This window comes from Babylonia areolata, chromosome 3 (genome assembly GCF_041734735.1).
Source record: "Babylonia areolata isolate BAREFJ2019XMU chromosome 3, ASM4173473v1, whole genome shotgun sequence".
Lineage (NCBI taxonomy): Eukaryota > Metazoa > Mollusca > Gastropoda > Neogastropoda > Buccinidae > Babylonia > Babylonia areolata.
In genome coordinates, this window is record NC_134878.1 from 932501 (window position 1) to 950000 (window position 17500).

The 17500-nt window shown below is 44.5% G+C and overlaps 1 protein-coding gene across 8 annotated transcripts in view; it reads left to right on the forward strand.

Annotated features, from left to right (window-relative positions):
• The window catches only part of LOC143279658 (serine/threonine-protein kinase Sgk2-like), a 249841-nt gene that overhangs the window by 202735 nt on the left and 29606 nt on the right, over positions 1-17500 (forward strand). For 7 of the 8 annotated variants that reach the window (XM_076583693.1, XM_076583695.1, XM_076583696.1 and 4 more), the window contains 2 exons: positions 9445-9541; positions 10512-10564. In XM_076583693.1, coding sequence (XP_076439808.1) covers positions 9445-9541; positions 10512-10564 — 150 coding nt within the window. Of the gene's footprint in view, positions 1-2680; positions 3442-9444; positions 9542-10511; positions 10565-17500 lie in introns of those variants that run through there. The other variant, XM_076583697.1, reaches the window with a different exon arrangement.

The window sequence follows — 17500 nt, forward strand, 5'->3', positions numbered from 1 at the left end:
ACTTGCAGATGAGGAGGTGAGACAGAAGCCGAGCAGAGTCGCTGTGTGAAATCTTTCAGAAGTGTTTAGTGTAATCAAGCTCATAACGTTAACGTGAGTGAACTGAAAAATGTGGTGGTTTTAATCCTTTATTGTTTGAATCTTGGATCTATTTATGTTTTTTTTTTTTAATGGCCAGTGGTCTACGAGTATGATGTTACCAGGTTGGGACTGAAGAACAATCATAGGAATAAAAGGTGTCTTAAAATTTCCATAAACTGATATTGTGAAAGAAAAAAAATCTTGAACAAAAATATATTTCAACCAAATGAATAAACGGTGTCTCTAGAATTACTGTTGTATGAGGAAATAGGAGAAAAGAGTTGATAAAGTATAAATGTTTATGGTGTCTAAAAAAAAGTCGTTGATAGTAACAGCGAATGATAGCAGAATAAAAGGAATCAGTTATAGTGTGTCTTTTAAAAGTCCCAGGAAGACGGAAGAATATCGCAGTGTCTTAGGTGATGGGGGACAGGGATTTAGGGGTGGGTGGGGGGGGGGGGGGACAGAAAAAAATTAAAGCACAATACGTCAGATCAGTAAGAACAGAAATCGTTCCTCTTTGTGCGACTTTCGGTGCAGGTTTTCAGTTAGACGGTAGCTGTGCTTGACCAGACTTGACAGTGTTCGGACATTGTGGATGAGGGTTCCGTTTATAAATACACAGTGTGCGGTCTTCGTCATGTGCCGGTTTGTTCAGTTTGGTGAGACATACAAGTGACGATCCTTTACTGTGATAGTATTTACCGGTTGTGTGAGAGGAGTGGAGTCAGACAGTATCACAGTGACACTTATCCCATTTTGAAAGCTACAACGCTTATTGGTTTTTGCCCATGGTTAAACCGCAACGATTACTTTTGTATCCGTGATGACGTAACATAGGAGATATTCGAACCGGCGGCGTTTACGTCATGTAGCTTACCACTGCATTCCCAGAAGTCTGTTTTCGCCTCTATCATGTTGTAGTGTACGTGGTGACTGATAGTTGACTGATGCGAGAAGAAGAGCCATTTCCTGTGCTATCAGCGATATGGCGGATTCTGACTGAAAACGAGGAAGTACTAGTAGGAAGTTAACTAAGCTTAGTAGCGATTTGTAATCGGGGAAAAACCATGTTGGATTGTGTATACCATTAATGTGTTGTTACCGAGTTGTTGTAAAGATCCCTTTGGTTGTTGCTTTCGCTGAATATAGCACCGCATGACTTTCTTTCCTCTGAGTTCGTTTTCCGTTGGGTTTGAAGTTATGTGTGTGGGTGTATGCCAGTGTGTGTGTGTGTGTGTGTGTGTGTGTGTGTGTGTGTGCATGATTGTGGGTGGGTGGGTGTGCGCACCCTTATTACCCCCCAACAAAGTAGTCATCGGTATACTTCATTGGTAACGATGTATGCTTACTTATGAATGGTCGGCGTGCCGCAGAATCTTTTCGCTCGTTCATTCAGTCAGTGGTTCTGTTCAGTCAGCCAGTTCTTGGTGCCTCGGGCTACAGGTTCAACTGACAGGTGTGTGTGGTCAAGGAATTGGGGGGTTGGTTGGTGGAGAAGGGGTGAGGGTGGCACGGTGAACAGGCACTGATCTCTATTTTTAGTTTTTAGATCAATGGGTGAACGGTGGGCCGACTTGATTTTATTGACCCCCGGTGCCCAGGGAAATTAACACACCGCGAACTTCTCTCTCTCTCTCTCTCCCCCCCCCCCACCAACCCCCTACCCCCACCCCACCCAACCCCCCTCCTTTCCAGGTGCCATGGTGGTCACCAGATCGTGTGTTGTCAGTGTGCCAAGTGTTGCACTGAACAACCTGAACTTGTTGACAGCACACACAGACCACAGTTAATTCACTTTGTCTGTCAGTGGTGTTCGTTCCCTGTGGTCCGGTTCGGCTTTTCCCTGTACGCACAGCAGCTGGACGGACGTACAGCTGAAAGGTGTAAAGGTTATCAGAAAAGGCAACGAAAAGGCACTTTTCTCTTCAACTGATGCTTTTACCAGAAAGGGTTATTTTTGTGTATGCGCGGAACTGCTGTGCGAAAAACAACACCGATGTAACAACAAAAGCCGGCAAGAACAAGGAACAAAGAAATGATTGCGGTGTGAGTTAGTAACTCACACACACACACACACACACACACACAGTGGTGTGATTGTTTTATGTGCATAGTAGCTGTACAAGCTGTCCGCGAAAGCTGTTTTCTGTTTCACGTCTTATCAGACAGTCGGGTAGTATATCGTCTGGAATCTGTCACTGCCCACAGAAACAGTGTGGCCCCGAATCTGTTTGTAGTCCTCATAGTTCGCTGTGCGTGGTAGGACTTAAAGGCTCTGATATCAACATCAGCCAGTGTTTCTTATTGCTTAGTTCCATTGCAGCAGTTTGCACTGATTTTCCGAATGCTGCACCCAGCCTTCATATAACACGTTTTGATATTGAGGATTTATTTTGAGTAATGTATCTCGTGCAAAAGCAAAACAACTGGTTTAACGAGTTAATTAGTCGCCGCCATCGCCTGGTGTTGTTGATGATTATCGTCACGGTGTGGGTGTTCCTTTGACGTTATTCTGTTCATAATCGGCGCGGTAACATACGTAGGGACTGGAAAAAAGACATGGGCACGGTTTATAATCATGCAGCGCTGTGTTATTCGAGACAGTAGGATCGCAAGACTGGTAGTCTGAACAAGTACGTGCTTTCCAAAGTTCGCAGTTTGGGAAGCTAATATCAGTTATAGATGTGGATAACACAAATTTCTTTAAAACTCGAATTGTTTGACATGTTGTTTTGAAGGTGGGTCAGTTTTTCACTGTTATCTTTTCTGTGTCTGACGCCATTTCAGGAGAAACAGTTTTAGTTTTCATCTCATAGACTCGGGGGATAATGGCGCCATAAAAAATCACCGCGTGCCAGCCTTTCTTCTTGAACTGTGACTGCTGCGTCTGGAATCATTTGAAACGGAAAGAAGTCCACACTCGTTAACACTCATCAAACGATCATAATCATGGGTGTGAAAACGGTGCTGTGGTAAAAGAAAAAAAAGTTGGCTTCTTCACATCCTGACGCCGTCACACTCCAAAGCTTCGGAACAGCTTGTGAAGATAGAGGATCAGCACGGGGCCTGAAAACACTGGTACATCATCATGTTGCGACGGTGCAAACGGTCCCTCAGCATGATCCGAGACCTCAGCAAGAAGGGGAAGGTTAAGAGCAACGGTGAGAAACTGCAGACGGTTCCGGGGTCGGAGTCCCAGACCCCTGCCGCGGCCAACGGTGACAGTGACGTGGACTTCTTCCTGGTGCCGGAACTGGACAGAGCCTCCACGTCCTCGGGGTCCGGGGAGTCGGTCACCTCGGGGGGAGGCACTGCCGCGGACCTGGCTGATGCCAATAACAATAATGACAGCAACTGGTGAGGGGTGTGTGGGTTTGTGTGTGTGTGTGTGTGTGTGTGTGTGTGTGTGTGTGTGTGGTGGGGGGATGGCGGGGCTAAGTGAGTGTGTCTGTGTGTGCATGCGTGTCTGTGTATATGTGTGTTTTATGCGTGTTTTAGAAATACATGTGCATGAGAGAGACAGAGAGTGAGAGAGACCGAGAGAGTCATGCATCGTCATTACATTTTGTTCAGTCTACATCCATACCTGTCATTCTTCGAGTAGATCAACTTATCCCACAACACGCAATACAAACAAAACGCCATTGCCCTTGAACTTTAGCCATATATAATTAATGCCGGTTCCTGGCAGTCACCCAAGAGCTGATCCCTCTATTGTAACAGTTCCCGAGCCAGTCGTCCTTGGATAACACTCTCCCGCCAGGAGTCTGTGGACTTCAGTGGCATGTGGCCCAAGCAGGCTAATTGATGGAGGGATAAACCTGACATTGTGGCCAATCGGTGGGCTGACTCCTCGGCACACTTAGACGTGGTGACGCTGGACAGTGAGGATAAGAGTTGGAGTTTTATCATGCGGGTTATTATTACACTTGACATATTGTCAGGTTTTAGATTCCAGTTCGTGTCTGCGAACGTTGAATATTGTTGTTTCAGTTTTTATTTTCAAACAAGTAAACTTTTGCAAACAAGTTACTAACAAAATAGTTCCGAGTTCTGCTTTTAACAAATCTGTTGCTGCCGTTGCACAAACTGGTTTATTTTTTCGTTGTTGATGATAAGTGCGAACGTGTAAGACACACACACACACACACACACACACACACACACACACACACACACACACACACACACACACACAGGACCTCAGTAGAGAAGGCGATTTCCCTGTATCATAATGGCCCGAGGGGAAATAAAAACTGAATGTAAAACGACAAGCAACCAGCATGTGATCGAAAATGTAAATAACAGTGAGATTGTTACCGCTTCTTTCGATAAGCAAATACCGCAGATGCTTCATGTATTGAACGAGCTGAACTTGGAGAGGGATAGGCTGCATGTTCTTTGTACATCTTATTTATAATGAAGTTTACACAATGTATTGCAGTGACATTATTTATTCTAAACGATATTTTGTGTTCAGTTTTGGCGATATGAAGACATTTTGTCGATATTGACGGGCACAGTAGCCGAATGGTCAAAGCGTTGGTCTTTCAATCTGAGGGTCCCAGTTTCGACTCTCGGTGACGGCGCCTGGTGGGTAAAGGGTGGATATTTTTCCGATCTCCCAGATCAACATATGTGCAGACCTGCTTGTGCCTGAACCCCATTCGTGTGTACACGCACGCAGAAGATCAAATACGCACATTAAAGATCCTGTAATCCATGTCAGCGTTCGGTGGGTTATGGAAACAAGAACATACCCAGCATGCACACCCCCGAAAACGGAGTATGGCTGCCTACATGGCGGGGTAAATAAACTTAGATTTCTGTCTGAGTGTGTATGTGTGCGTGCCTGAAATCTGATTGAATGACGCAGGAAACGAATGATGAGCGCCCTGTGGCAGCCGTCAGTCGGCTCTACCCAGGTAGGCAGCCTGTTGTGCAAATGACCCCGTGTTTGTAAAGCGCTTAGAGCTTGGTCTCCGACCGAGGGTAGGTGCTGTATGTATCCCTATCAATCAATCAATCAATCAATCAATCAGTGGAGTGATGGGGGGGCGCTCTCAGTGTAGCGACGCGCTCTCCCTGCGGAGAGGAGCCCGAATTTCACACAGAGAAATCTTTTGTGACAAAAAACAAACAAACAAACAAACAAACAAAACCAAGAGATGTTGAAAAGAATATGGTCAGATATAAAATGAACTCAATCACACACGCGCGCACACGCATGCACACACACACACGCGGTAGTGCGCTCGCACACAACACACACGCACATGCACGCACGCACACACACACACACACACACACACACACAAACGCAGGCACGCATGCACACACAGAATGCTGGTGGAAAGAGAATAATTTCCGCAGCGCTTCAGCAAAGGAAAGACTTCAGTCAGGAAATTAGCATTTTGCTGGTGGAGAGGGAAAAACAAATGTGCAAAGTCCACCAGTGCTTCTGTAACATGCATACAGCGTCTTTGAAAACACCGGCATTTCTCCTTCACAACACGTCAGGTGGCATTTGTACTGTTTGTAAAATAAGCACGTCTTCTTGGCTATCCCGTAAAATCAACACTCTCAGCTTCCTAACTGTCTATTGATGATGAAAACCGGCAAATACGTATACAAATATATCGATTTCCCTGACAGCTGAAGTTCATCTCTGGAGGACTCAATGCTGTGACATTTTGCTTGTGCGTGTGGCCGCCCAATTTTTCTGCTTGTAATTACGAGATTAACTTGAGCAGGGCGAGCCGAATGTGAGGGTGAGGTCTGATGACGTTTATCAGATCGATGATCTGATAACTAAGCCGTGATTGCTTAGTTAGAGCTTTGTTGATCGGCAGGGTCATTTTGCACGTGACTGTGCTGAAAAAATAATGGCGCACCTCTCGGATCACGTAGTTTCGGTGAATGACGATAAATGGAATTAATGTCCTTTCTAATCTAAACTGTTGTTGTTTTGGGTTTATTTTGGCACCCTTGTTCTTTGTGCCTTGTAGATATTGTTGTTTTTTCGAATTTTTTGTTTTTGCTGTATGTGTCAGAAGGGGGAGGGGTGGGGGGCACTAAAATCGTTGCTTTCTAGTTAATAATAGATCGTGTGTGTGTGTGTGTGTGTATGTGTGTGTGTGTGATTCTAATATTAATATCATCAGTCTTCAGAGAGAGTAAGAGGGCATTAGACAAGACAAACAACCAGAGAAAGATACAAACTTTGAAACCTTTCAGCTGCCCTGCTGTAGTGGTCTCAGGAGAGTGTTAAAATGCCCGTTAAAGGGACTGCCGTTGGGAAAGCTTCGCGCTGAAAATTCTTGTAACAGTTTTTAACCCATAAAAACCACATCCGATGAGTGACTTGAAGAAATCATAACCATTGTGTTTGCTGGACAGTATCCGTTAGTGACTCATCCCCCTTCCAACACACAAGTGTGTGCGTGCGCTCATACACACACACACACACACACACACACATACACACACACACGCACGCACACGCAGATCTAATCTATCTGTCTGTCTATCTGTGCATTTGTATATTCATAAACACACACACACACACACACACACACACACACACACACACACACACGTGCGAGCACACACATACATGCACGCACGCACACTCACACGCTCTCTAACTATAAACGTTGAGGAAGAAGTGGGAATGGGTTGTTCCAAACTTGGAGCTTAACTCGTCGGGAGTTTTATGTGTGATGACGAAGCCGGTAATGTTGCACAGAATATAACAGAAGGTTGCGAAGGAGATGAAGGGTGTGTGTGTGTGTGTGTGCGTGTGTGTGTGTTTGCGATATTGAGAGAGAGAGAGAGAGGGGGGGGACGGGGGGGGGGGGGGGGGTCAAATGTGCGAGTCATGGTTTTGGGGTCGGAGACATTGCAGTTTATTGCAGACAGCAGTTTATTTATTACAGGTATTATTGGTATGTTTTGTCTGCGTTCAGAGATTGAAGGAGCAGGGGATGGGAGAGAGGGGAGAGTTGCAGAGATAAGGAGGGAGGGTGAGAGGAGAGGCAGTGTGGGAGGAGGAGGAGGAAGAGAGAGAGATACAGACATTGGCGAGCAGGCAGGGACACAGACAAACTAAGAGAGAGAAAGTATATTTTTCAAGTGTTTCAGTGCTTTTTTCTCTGTTATCCGACATCTATAATTTCGCCTTAGTTGACTCTTGGGAACTCTTATTAAATCATTGAGAGTCTGAGTGAGCGGACGGGATGGATGTGGAGCCAGGTCATTCTGAGGCACTGACATTGGCAGGTCGTAAGGAAACAGGTACATTGTGTTATGGGCAGGCAGACATATATACAGAGAGATGAGATCAGAAATCGTGCACAGATTCACGCGTGCTTGCGCTTCAACACTTGTTGGAGCGCGCGCGCGCGCAAACACACACACACACACACACACACACACACACACACACACAAACACACCGGGAGAAGCAGCTCTGAGCGGCAGACAGGATGAATGCGGGGGCACAGCGTGTCAGACAGACAGACAAACGGAGGAGACAAAGCGTTTCCGCTGTGTGACACGAACGGAAGTAATAATTATAGTTGTAGAACTGTGTCACGACCACGACAGTATTAAAAAAAGAAATCTCAGTTCTTTGTGAATCAAATTATTGTCATAATAAGGATGTCAGACATTGGATTAACTCCTCTGAAGTCGATTGACGTCTCATAATAATTGGAACTAAACAATTATTACCGCATGGAAGTTGGCACGTGTTTTGGCGCATGCGTCGTATAGAAGGTGTGGAGGTTATTTATTTGTTTGTTTGTTTGTTTTTGTTTTTATTTATTTATTTATTTACCTATCTATTTCAGTTGTTGATTGCTGACTTCACTGTGCCACGAACAGCCAGTGAATTGACTCTGACTCTCACTGTTTGTGTCCTTTGTCTGTCTTTTCCCTTCTCTTTCTTTCTGTCTTTCTTTCTCCAGAGCCATGTCTGTCAGAATGATTGACATTGTATAGGATAATCAAGGAAGAATTTCAAGGCCAAGTGGAATATGCCACTTGCCTGTGACGTGAACGTATTTTATTATGTGATTATACTTGATAACAAACAACTGCAACAATCAGTAATAATAATAATAAGAAGAAGAAGAAGAAGAAGAAGAAAATAAGAAAAAGCTGTCTTCCTCGCCTTTCTTTCTGAGACAGTTGCTAGATTGCATCGAAATGGGGGTAACATTGTTCAGTGTAGATCCATTGGCAGATTGCTTAGTACATTGTTTTCAATGTTTAGAGTTGGACGGGAGTCTTTATTTCCATGACAAAAGTAGAGGCTGTAAAGGGTTACTTTCATTATTGGACTGGTATGCTTTCTCTTATTTCTACGTGACCGTGTGTGTGTTTGTCTCTGTCTCTCTGTCAGTCTGTCTGTTTTCCAGCGAAAAGAGAGAGACATACGTGAGAGAGAGAGAGAGAGAGAGAGAGAGAGAGAGAGAGAGAGAGAGAGAGATTCATTTCCGTAGAGCGTCCAGAAAGGAAGTGACTGTGAAGAAGGAGAGTTGAGCCAAGCTGTGGGGGAGATAGTTTATCACCTGCACGCCAGTTTATCACCTGCACGCCAGTTATCTTTAGTAAGGTCACCAGACCTGCAATCAGTGTCAGAGCGAAGTGTTAACCCTTGCAGGCTATTTTTAGTGACGCTTGTTAACCCCTGCAGGCTATTTTTAGTGACGCCTTCTGGCCTGCTTCCTTTGCCGTCAGTGTACACCTTTGTAAGTGTGGGGCGTGATTTCATGTCATGAAACTGACATTTGTCATATTAATTAAATTTCGTATAGGAACCCAGTTTCGTTTACTGTCTGCGTGTTTCTTCTTCATTAGAAAAGTTGAATGCATGTGTGATCGTGCTAGCAAACGAACAAATGCAAGTGCGCGCGCGCGCGTGTGTGTGAGAGGGTGTTTATGTGCGTGAGTGTGTGCGTATGTATTTGTTTGCTTGTGTTAATTGTGAGTGTGTGTGCGTGCGCGCTCGTGCGCGCCCATTTAATCAATTTGTTATTGTTAATGGAATATTCCATTTATTCTTCTCATCCGTCTTTTTTTATTCATTCATTGATCAGTTTATTTATTCATTCATTTCTGTGATTTATGTCGTTTAATGGGCCTTTATTGTGCCCAATTCTTTACCCATTGAAGATTCAATCCATCAATCAGTCAGTCTTCTTTTTCTCTCTCATTGCATTGGTGTTGACTTTTGGAAGATCACGAGAAATAAGGTAGTATCTGGGTTGTTCGTGCTAGAATTTGAGTGATGGTGATGATGATGATTTTACTTTGTTATGACGATGACGATGTCTTGGTGTCGCTGTGTTTCAGTCCCGAGGTGCGGGAGTTTCTGGCATTGGACATCAAACGGAATGCGGCTGCCTCTGACGACGACCCTTCAGATCAGTTAGATGACGTGGAAGGCATGGTGGGTCATTGGGGCCCTGTTTGTCTGCCTGTTTTCTTTGCCTCTGTGTGTGTGTGTGTGTGTGTGTGTGTGTGTGTGTGTGCATGCGCGCGCGTGCGTGTGTGTTTCTCTCTATCACAGACACACACTCACAAACGTGCGCCTCCAACCTCCCCCCCCCACCCTGTCCCTCTCTCCCCCTCTCTCATTCTTTCTCTCTGAACGACCAGTGATGAAAGCTGCAATAACAACAACAAAAAAGGCTGTGTGTGTGTGTGTGTGTGTGTGTGTGTGTGAGAGAGAGAGAGAGAGAGAGAGAGAGAAGTATACTGAGAAGTAAATTCATCATTCCTTCCTGACAGCCCACGATGTTCTGGAAGTGCCATGGAGAACAAACCCCTGTTGTTCGCTTGGAAGTCAGCGCCGCATATCAAATAGAGATAACTGGGGTTCTCCTCGCTCGGACACTGTGCCAAGTCGTTCCGTTTTAGATAAACTGTGTGTGTGTGTGTGTGTGTGTGTGTGTGTGTGTGTGTTGTTTTGTCGACGAACCTTAAACGTAAGTTAGAGTTTCCATTATTCATAGCACAGTAGGATTTCGTTTACCCCTAAAGAAAGGAATTAATTGTAATTTCCTTCCAAACTCTGTAGCCCATTGGTAGTTTCGCTGACTTATCCGGAGATGATTTGCTTATTTTAAATGAGAGAGAGAGAGAGTTTGTGTGTGTGTTTGCGGTCTTGAGTGCGTGTATGTCAGCGAATGTGCGTGCATTGTGCATTGTGTGTGTCTGTATGTACGTATGCGTCCTTGTGCGAGCATCTGTGAGAGAGATAGAGCGTATGCGCTTACATTCATTAGTGGCCCCTGTTAATGCGATATTATTATTATCATTTTTTTGCGTTTGAAAGTATGATAAAGTTTATAATGAAAAAAAAAAAAAAAATCCCTACCCCGACCAGGCTGCTTCACCGTGTGGTGGTGGTGTTTCAGAACGGGACGAAGGACTCTCAGCCCATCAACCTGGGCCCCACTGAGAAAACCAGGTGAGGCCCACAGTCATGATTCTCTGCTCCATTCCTCCTCTACACACACACACACACACACACACACACACACACACACACTTCGTTCATCTTTGTCCGCTGCAGTGTGGCTTTGTTCTGTTTTGTGTGTGTAGTTCACTGACCCCTTGACTGTCAGGGAAACACAACAACAGAAGAAAGAGGTGTTTCAAGTCATCAGTTTGATTAACACCCAGAACATTCAGCCCCAAACTGAGAAAACGGTCTGGAAATATTCCTCTTTAGAAAAGCTGCAAAAAGAAAGAAAGAAACAAACAAACGAAAGAAAACAACAACAAACAAAAAAAGAAAAAAAAAAAAAGAAAACCCTTACAAAGGGAGAAAGTGGTGTTTCAAGTCATGATCGATATATATTAATAACAAGAACAATCGACAAAAAAACGGAAAAATTGTTTCGTAGAAAGTGGTGTTTCAAGTCATGATATATATCAGTAGCAAGGACAATCGACAAAAAACGGAAAAATTGTTTCATAGAAAGTGGTGTTTCAAGTCATGATGTATATCAATAGCAAGGACAATCGACAAAAAACGGAAAAATTGTTTCGGAGATATTTACCGGATTAGAATAAAGAAGGAAAAAAAATAAATTAATTTAAAAAAAAGAAGAGAGAGGGAGAGAAATTTCAGCTTTCCAGAGTTATCTCCCGTCTTGATGACGTCATCATTGACACTACGGCCCTAGCAGTCAAGGGACTCATCTTTGTTCAAAGCAGTTTGGCTTTGCTTTTGTTGTTTTCTCGTTTTATGGTTAAGGGAAATAGTGTTTGTCGGCTTTGAAACCGTTTCTAAGGGGATATTTCGTGGTTGGTTGGTTGGTTGGTGTTTTTACTCTACCTCCTCCTTTACATGCACGCAACTTGATGGGAAACGCTGCTGAGCAGAAGTGGGTTGAAGTTGCGTCCCTTTTATTCATCTGTATTGCATGAAAGAGGAAAAGTTGTATTGTCAGATAAACGAAGATCAGCCAATCAGTATCGTTCTCAGGGGCTATCTTTTCTGATTGGTTGATTGAAGAGGTGGCTGGTTGTCAGATTGAGCCAATCAGACTCTCTGTCCATCTGTCTTTCTGTTGTCTGTCCATCTGTCTTTCTGTTGTCTGTCCGTCTTTCTGTTGTCTGTCCATCTCTTTCTGTTGTCTGTCTGTCTTTCTGTTGTCTGTCCATCTGTCTTTCTGTTGTCTGTCTGTCTTTCTGTTGTCTGTCCATCTGTCTTTCTGTTGTCTGTCCATCTGTCTTTCTGTTGTCTGTCTGTCTTTCTGTTGTCTGTCCATCTGTCTTTCTGTTGTCTGTCTCTCTGTTGTCTGTCCATCTGTCTTTCTGTTGTCTGTCTGTTGTCTGTCCATCTGTCTTTCTGTTGTCTGTCTGTCTGTCTGTCTGTCTCTCTTATTTCCACCGATTTTTCTTTTCGTTAATCAGATGCTGCTGAAAAATTTTCAGTTGAACCAGACAACTAAGTCCACGGACAAAAAGAGATTTGTTTCGCTGATCAATACAGTCAGAAATGAAATTTATCTTTTTTGGTGCGAATCTTTTTATTAGCTTCATTGTGAACAAGTTGAACTGAGGACAGTGGTACGAGGAAGAAGAAGAAGAAGGAGAAGAGAGAGAGAGAGAGAGACTCAGACATACATACGAGGGACGAGGCGAGAGGATGGGAAGGGGGAGTCCAGTTGTAATAATATTAGGAGGAGGGAGGGGGGTGGGTGGGAGGAGAGAGAGAGAGATAGAGTTTTCCGATCTCCTTCATGCTGTCAGGAGCGGTGTCTTCGTGCCGAAACGTCCAGCAATTCTCCAGAGAGCGAGAGAACATGATGACGATGGGTGTGGTTTGCAGCAGTTCGCTGATCTCCCCTTGTTCAACCTTTTCTTCCACTCCCCATCTCTCCCCACCCCCGTTCTCCTCTCTATCATTAATTTGGGTCACTGGAGAGCTTCCCAGGGTGTGTCTTCTGGAGGCCAGTAGGTAACAGAAAGAAATAACGGAAGAAAAAATTGATAAGGGAAAGGGGGAGAATGAAAAAAGGCCTTTATTACCACTAAAAAAAACAAAAAACAAACACACTTTTGCTCTTCTGTCCTGGATGATAAATATCCTCGTTGTCTGTTTCTTTGCGACCAAAACGTCCCAGTTGCCTATGTTAGTAACATAATAATTATGATGTAGGCTGTTCAAGTTGTTTGTTTGAAACTTCGGAACGGAAGACTAAAGGGTTCTGGTGTGGGTGCGTGAGAAGAAAGGGATTCATGAACTGGGTCATGAATACAAAATAAACACGATCAACTCCCTTCGATCGTTATTCTTAGGGATTTGTGTGTGTGTGTGTGTGTGTGTGTGTGTGTGTGTGTATCTTTACCCGCCAACCAGTCACCTTCAGTAACTTCTAAAACACAACAGCAACAGCAACAACAATAGCAGCAGCAACAACAACATCAAAAAGAAGGAAAACTGGCAGCTGTGACGATGTGGAAATGGACCTTCGGCGTCCATGCCGCCCCAAGGGATTCCGCTGCTCTTCCTGCCCACAAAACGGCAGTCCACATGAGCGGGGTTTCCGTCGGCTGTTGTGGTGGGGCCCATGAAAGCCAGTTCACTGACTGAGGCATTGTCTCTCCATGTTCCAGTTTTGTTAACCCTCACTGTCTATGTCTCTTTCTGTATATATGTGTGTCTGTCTGTTCGTTCGTCTCACGCTGTCTGTTTTTCTATCTGTTTGTCTGTCTCTGCCTCTCTCTCTCTCTTCCTTCATGAAGCTATGTGCCTGCTTATGTCTGTCTTTTTCTTTCTACCTTTCTGTCTTTGCCTCTGTCATGCCTCTGTTGCTGTCTGTCAGATTATGTGTGTGGACAGAGGCAGACGCCCCACGTCGCATTATACGATCATTCATAGACAACCCAACCTCCACCACCCACACTCTACACACACACACTTATCGAACTCCCTCGTCAACGAACCCGATGACCCCCCAGAACCGGAAACTTCACTGGCCCTATTTAGCAGCCACCGATGGCGGTACTTTCTTCTCTTTTTTTGAACTCCACCCACCCTCTCTCTCTCTCTTATTTTATTCTATTTTATTTTTTTCGTGGGGGATGGTGGCGTATGTTGGTGGGCTGAAAAACCAGCTTGCCGTGCACTCACGACGGGAGTGGGGGAAATGGAGATCTATGTTGGCAGGTATGAAACCGCCGGGCCTGATTGATGAGTGGGCCAGATCAGTGAAGGTGTTGTTCCGCTGTCTTCCTTCTGGAGGTTTTCGGTTCGTACGTGTCCGTGTTGAAAGAAGGGGGAGCGGTTTTATCCAGCGTTGTCAAGCCGTGAAGATTTATGTCGTGTAGAATATTGTGCACGAGTTATTAATAAAATAAAGAAAAAAGGTACTGTGGTGTGTGTGTGTGTGTGTGTGTGTGTGAGAGAGAGAGAGGGAGAGAGAGAGAGTTTACAAATGTTTACTTTAAAAACAGCTTCTTCTGCAGATTACTTTCAGGATCTAGGAAGGCTTTATCAATATTAAACTTGAGTAAAGTTATCGAATTAATTGAAGTTGTTTGGTATGTTTTTCATTAATTTAAGTTTAGTTAAGTTTAAAACTTTATTTTTAGCTATCCGTTTTCAGTGGAAAACCTTGCACACTGTCCTGTTGTTCTTTCCTTGTTTGAAGTTAGATTCGTATTCTCCATATCACGAAAGTGGTTACAGGATTAATAACATCCTGAATAATGTGTGTGTGTGTGTGTGTGTGTGTTTAAAACTGCTTGAAAAAGATAACTGCATCAGCATAGCAGGGTTAATCAAGAGCAACAACCGACCCGTGTCAACACGGTGAACAGGTGACTGGGGATATTTCCGTGTCGAGCTGAATGCACGGTGGGGGAAATGTGGGACATGAACGTTTCAGTGGATGCCGATTACTAAGGTGTACGTTGTATTCACAGCTCAGATTGAATGCAGACCTCCTCCCACCCTCACCGACTTGGGGTTGATGACTGCCTTGGTTTCCATATGAAATTTGTTTGATAAAATTAGACGCTGCCCCGAACAGCTTTTTCTTCCTGAATGTTGGTGACAGGAAGCTTTTTTTCTGGAAAACACGAGTGTCTTTTCGGTGCAGTTTTAAATTTTAATAATAACAAGGATGTAAAACCCTACGACATTGCCATCACTGCCATGCGCGCACACGCACACACACACACACACACACACACACACACACACACACACACACAGACCCGGTCTACCAACCCCTGTGTTTCTGTGCGTGTTTCACTTCTCGTGTTTCTGCTGTCTCTCTTTCTCTCTCTATCTGGTTGTCTGTCTGCCCCTGATGTTTTCTCTGCCTGTTTAAAACTTCTTTCTGCCACATTGTGTATGTACATGTATTGTTTAAGTAATGAATCTGTGGAGGAGGATGTGTGTATATAATAATAATTATACTCAGACGATGTACGTATGCATTTATGTGTAGCTATGAGCTTGATGGGGGTGTTGGAGAGAGGAGTAAAGGAAAAGTACACAGTCAGCAGAAAATTAAACGTATAGTTCGCCTTATTAGAATGTCCACACCTGTTGCGTTTATTTCATGGAGATTTCATGGTTATAGGGTTTGCAGCTGGTGATGTTTTGTGTTTGATTTGACATGAAAAGTGGGCAATTTGATGCCATGGCGTTAGTGTTGTTATTGTTTGTTTTTTGTTTGAACGTGTTGTATATTGTGTATCGTGCTTCTGTTATGAAGTTAATTACTGCTGCGTTCGTTCGTGCTTTGTGTTGGAAGGAGTGAGAGGCAGAGCGGCCGTATTGGTTACAGGGATGCGTGCCAGTGGGTGTAGTTTGTGTGTGTGTGTGTGTGTGTGTGTGTGTGTGTGTGTGTGTACGTGCGCGTGCACATGAGACAAACAGGCAGACATGCGAGAAAATCTGGCGATTAAATCATCACCTTTCAGCAGAAAGTAGGTTAGTAACTTGCTGTTATTTGTCAAAAGCTACGTCTTGTTTATTGGTATCACACATGGCAGATGGTTTGCACGTGTTTCTGCTCGTGGTTGAAACACACACACACACACACACACAGACACAACTGCACCCACTGGCACGCGTGCGCTTGTATCAGTCTCAGTGACGCACACCAATTTCTATATAACGTATGTACGTAGCATAAATCATGAAGACAGGTTGTTGTCGTCTGCATCATTGTTTTTATTTTTTGTTGTTGTAACCTAGGCATTGTCAGAATATTAAGTTACTGAAACAGCAAACTGCACCATTTTTCATTCTTTTCTTCGTCGACTGCTTGAGGCACGCGTTCTGCATCTGTCACCTTCTGTCTCTGTCTGCCTCTTTGTCTCCCCCCTCTCTGAGTGTCCCTGTCCGTGTGTGTATTGTGTTGTATTTATTGCATTGCATTTCCTTGCATTGCACTACTTTTTTTTCTCCTTTCACAACAGGATTTGTCTGTGATATTCGGGCTGCACATCGCCACAGTGCTGTGCCACCATTTTCTTTCTTGTCTGCAAGCGTATTTGTTTGACTGTCATCGTGGATTTTTCTTCCTGCAGAATTTTGTCAGGAACAGTCCTTTTGTTGCCATGGGATCTTTTACTTGCGCTGATTACTTGCTGCACACGGGATCCGGGTTTGTCGTCTCATTCGATTGACTGATGGCGTGGTGTTTACATTGTAGCGCTGGTGACGTTTGTGTGGGTGTCTTCACTTGACGTTGGTGGAAGGGTGGTTGTGTGCACAGGGTCAAAATGTGTTTTCACTTTTCAGCTGACAAGTTGTTGGCATCGTCCTTTGGGAAATGCCTGTCGCCTGGGGTCGTGCACTACTTTTCCTCAGTTGCTCGTGTCTTTGTTGCTGTTTGCTCGTGTCTTTGTTGCTGTTTGCTCGTGTCTTTGTTGCTGTGCTCGTGTCTTTGTTGCTGTCTCGTGTCTTTGTTGCTGTTTGCTCGTGTCTTTGTTGCTGTCTCGTGTCTTTGTTGCTGTCTCGTGTCTTTGTTGCTGTTTGCTCGTGTCTTTGTTGCTGTGCTCTGTCTTTGTTGCTGTTTGCTCGTGTCTTTGTTGCTGTCTCGTGTCTTTGTTGCTGTCTCGTGTCTTTGTTGCTGTTTGCTCGTGTCTTTGTTGCTGTGCTCTGTCTTTGTTGCTGTTTGCACGTGTCTTTGTTGCTGTGCTCGTGTCTTTGTTGCTGTTTGCTCGTGTCTTTGTTGCTGTCTCGTGTCTTTGTTGCTGTGCTCTGTCTTTGTTGCTGTTTGCTCGTGTCTTTGTTGCTGTCTCGTGTCTTTGTTGCTGTTTGCTCGTGTCTTTGTTGCTGTGCTCGTGTCTTTGTTGCTGTTTGCTCGTGTCTTTGTTGCTGTCTCGTGTCTTTGTTGCTGTGCTCGTGTCTTTGTTGCTGTTGCTCGTGTCTTTGTTGCTGTGCTCGTGTCTTTGTTGCTGTGCTCGTGTCTTTGTTGCTGTTTGCTTGTGTCTTTGTTGCTGTCTCGTGTCTTTGTTGCTGTGCTCGTGTCTTTGTTGCTGTTTGCTCGTGTCTTTGTTGCTGTTTGCTCGTGTCTTTGTTGCTGTGCTCTGTCTTTGTTGCTGTTTGCTCGTGTCTTTGTTGCTGTGCTCGTGTCTTTGTTGCTGTTGCTCGTGTCTTTGTTGCTGTTGCTCGTGTCTTTGTTGCTGTGCTCGTGTCTTTGTTGCTGTTTGCTCGTGGCTGTGCTCGTATATGGTTTATCCGAGCGCAGTGACGCCTCCTTGAGCAACTGAAACTGTGCTCGTGTCTTTGTTGCTGTTTGCTCGTGTCTTTGTTGCTGTCTCGTGTCTTTGTTGCTGTGCTCGTGTCTTTGTTGCTGTCTCGTGTCTTTGTTGCTGTGCTCGTGTCTTTGTTGCTGTTGCTCGTGTCTTTGTTGCTGTCTCCGCTTCT